We start from the raw sequence: 2,759 nt of genomic DNA on the forward strand, positions 1-2,759 counted from the left end.
ATGTAAGTTGGATATGCTTGATGGATAGTTCAGGTCTTGGTAATGCAGCTTTTGGCTAATGCTTCTTGCAGTGTGAATCAAGGTTTTCAAAGGCATAACTTCTCTTTGCCCTCGCCTGTTTTCCTCCTGTTCTAACTCAAGGTTTGGCCATTGTAAAGTGTGATGCAAACTTGGACATCACTTGGCTCCAAAGTGTGTACTGTTATGACCCTTCTCAATGCAACATGAGAGTGTGGAATGCTGGCTGCAGGTATGGTTGATATCCTAACTCTCCATTTCACTGTTGCATTTCTGTGTTTCCTTTTGACTTGCTCCAACTGCCAGGAACTCCAACATGACCACTAACTTGGCTTGAAAGATGCTTGCAATAATCAACTGAATTTTTGATGGATGTGGTCAAATGGCATTGGATTGGTAACATGTTGCAAGTCATATTCTCTACACCCCACTGTCACTACTGTATTACTTTATTCCTGTTAAATTGCCTAACTACTTCAGCTGGCCTAATGGTGAGCAGGAACATTGCAGGAAACAAAGGATTTTTGGTGGATTATGCAGGTTTGTTACTGGTTATATCTGATGTTGTGATGTTGGTTTTGGTTTTGGTTTGCACAGTTAATTCATGCCATGCCTTGGACTGTTTTGTGGATGCACAAGGATGTTTTTTTTCTCACAGCAGGTTTTGGTCTTGGTGCAGGACTGGTTTTGGCTGAAAGCTGTAGGTACCAAGTGATGGTCATGCTGCAATGGATGATGCACAACCATGTTCATCTGTAACTTGACATACTCCAGGTGTTGTAGGTGAAGTCCAGGTTAGGCTGGAATTTTCAAGGGCCTGAATGTGGTTCTACAGTGCCTTAACTAGTATTGGTCTGGAAGATGGTTATCAATTGATGTTCTATTGCACCACTGATGTTGTTTGTAGGCTCGTCAACCTTAGGCCTGAGCATGCTCACAGTTGGCCTCAAGTGAACTTTAGCTCAGGTAAAGCAACTAGGTTTGTCAACACAAAGTCACACCTGCCTGATAACTCTGGTTTAACATGGTGACAGTCAGTTTTGTAAGTTGTCTTTCTTGGTTATGTAGCATAGATACAATTTTCTTCATGAGGTATCATGATGTAGTCTTGTTTGGCGTAATGAATAGCCTATGGCAGACCTTGCAAACTCTAGGTTGCAGCAAGTGCATGTATACCAGCTTTATTTGTTACATGTTGTGTGGTGTTGGATTATGTTCACACTGATTTTGCTGTAGGAAAATCCAATGATCATGGTTTGGCATCAACCTTCACATGCAGCTACCTGGTTTTTTGGTTGGGTTACTTGCAGGCTGATGGTGTGTTGATTCAATGCCATTCCATGTCGAGCTTGTGGCAGTAGTGTGGTAACAGATCTGGCACGGTGTCGGTAGCAGCCATTTTGCAATGGATATGGATGACCATTGTTGTTGTGTTTTGCAGCAGGTCATGAGGGGTTGCAAGGTTATAGTCAAGTCCATAAGCCTGATGCTTAAAACTGAGGCCAGATCTCATGACATGTGGTGTGAAGGCAAATCTCATGGTTCTTAATCAACATCTCATGGTTCATAAAGGAACATGGATAGTTTGTGGTAAGGCTTTCTTTAACGAGCTTTAGTTCATATAGCATCACATGGCCCATTTCCTTTGCTTGAATCATGATTTTGATTGACTTGAAACGGTTATGACCTGCTGCTTTTGTGTAATTTGATCACCTTTCTCAACAGGTTGGCTTCCTGAAGCTACAGATAATCCATTTATATGAGAAGGATCAACAGAATTGTTCTGATGGATCAACATGTTTCCTCTTCCCATTCCCTTCAAAAGTTTAGCCTGCTGTTGAGCCTGTGTATGCTGTGGCTGATTAGGATGCTGCCTCGCAGGCTGTTGATACTGCCTCTGTTGTGCCTGCCGTTGTCGTTGCTTCACTGCTTGACTAGTCACACTAGAACCAGGATTTCTACTGAACCCAGGTTGTGGCAGATGATGTTTTTGCTGTTGATGCTGAGATGACATCGGAGTCAAAGGAGATGATGGTGTTGCAGGTGAAACAGATACTTGCTGAGATGAACTTTGTGATTGGGCCTGGGAACTTTGTGCTTGACCATGTGGAATCGGTGCATTTGTTGCAGCAAGCTGCTGTTGCTGCTGTTGAATATAACGCTGCTGATGCAGTTGCCTTTCCTTTGCCAATCGGATTGCATAGGCTTGTTGTGAATTTGTAGTGTGATTCGGACCTTGAAGATGAGGATGGGATGTACATTGAAGCAAAAGGGTCATGCCAAGTTTGGATGGGCAAAAGCAAATGAGGGTTGACTTTGGTCAAAGTTGACCAAAAAGTCAATTGCTGACCAAAGTCAACAAATTGGTCAAAGTTCATTTTTTTGTATTTTTCTTGTAAATGGAATTCAATGGACTATTATGGGTGAATTTTTGGGTTTAATGAATTTGGGTTGACTTTGGTCAAAGTTGACCAAAAAGTCAACTGTTGACCAAAGTCAACAACTGGTCAAAAGTGTCAATTTTTTTTTCTTATATGGAATCAAATGTAATGGTTTACACATGGATGAAATAGATTGAAATGGATTAACAAATGGTTTGAAGTTTGACTCTTGAGAAGAAAATAACTTGACTGATAATGTGTATGAACAAAACCATGAAATAAGACCATAAGGTTATAGTATCCATGAACCAATAACAAGACTGGCAAGTGGTTAGAAACACAAGAAACTTGGTTGTTCAG

General features: G+C 41.3%; 1 protein-coding gene across 1 annotated transcript; it reads right to left on the reverse strand.

Moving 5' to 3' along the window:
* Positions 1-1,672: 1,672 nt before the first annotated feature.
* Positions 1,673-2,296, reverse strand: LOC127094170 (chromatin modification-related protein EAF1 B-like). The gene has a single exon (XM_051033032.1). The coding sequence runs from the start codon at positions 2,294-2,296 to the stop codon at positions 1,673-1,675; it is 624 nt and encodes a 207-aa protein (XP_050888989.1).
* Between the last annotated feature and the right edge of the window lie 463 nt (positions 2,297-2,759).

Source organism: Lathyrus oleraceus, chromosome 6, assembly GCF_024323335.1.
Source record: "Lathyrus oleraceus cultivar Zhongwan6 chromosome 6, CAAS_Psat_ZW6_1.0, whole genome shotgun sequence".
Lineage (NCBI taxonomy): Eukaryota > Viridiplantae > Streptophyta > Magnoliopsida > Fabales > Fabaceae > Lathyrus > Lathyrus oleraceus.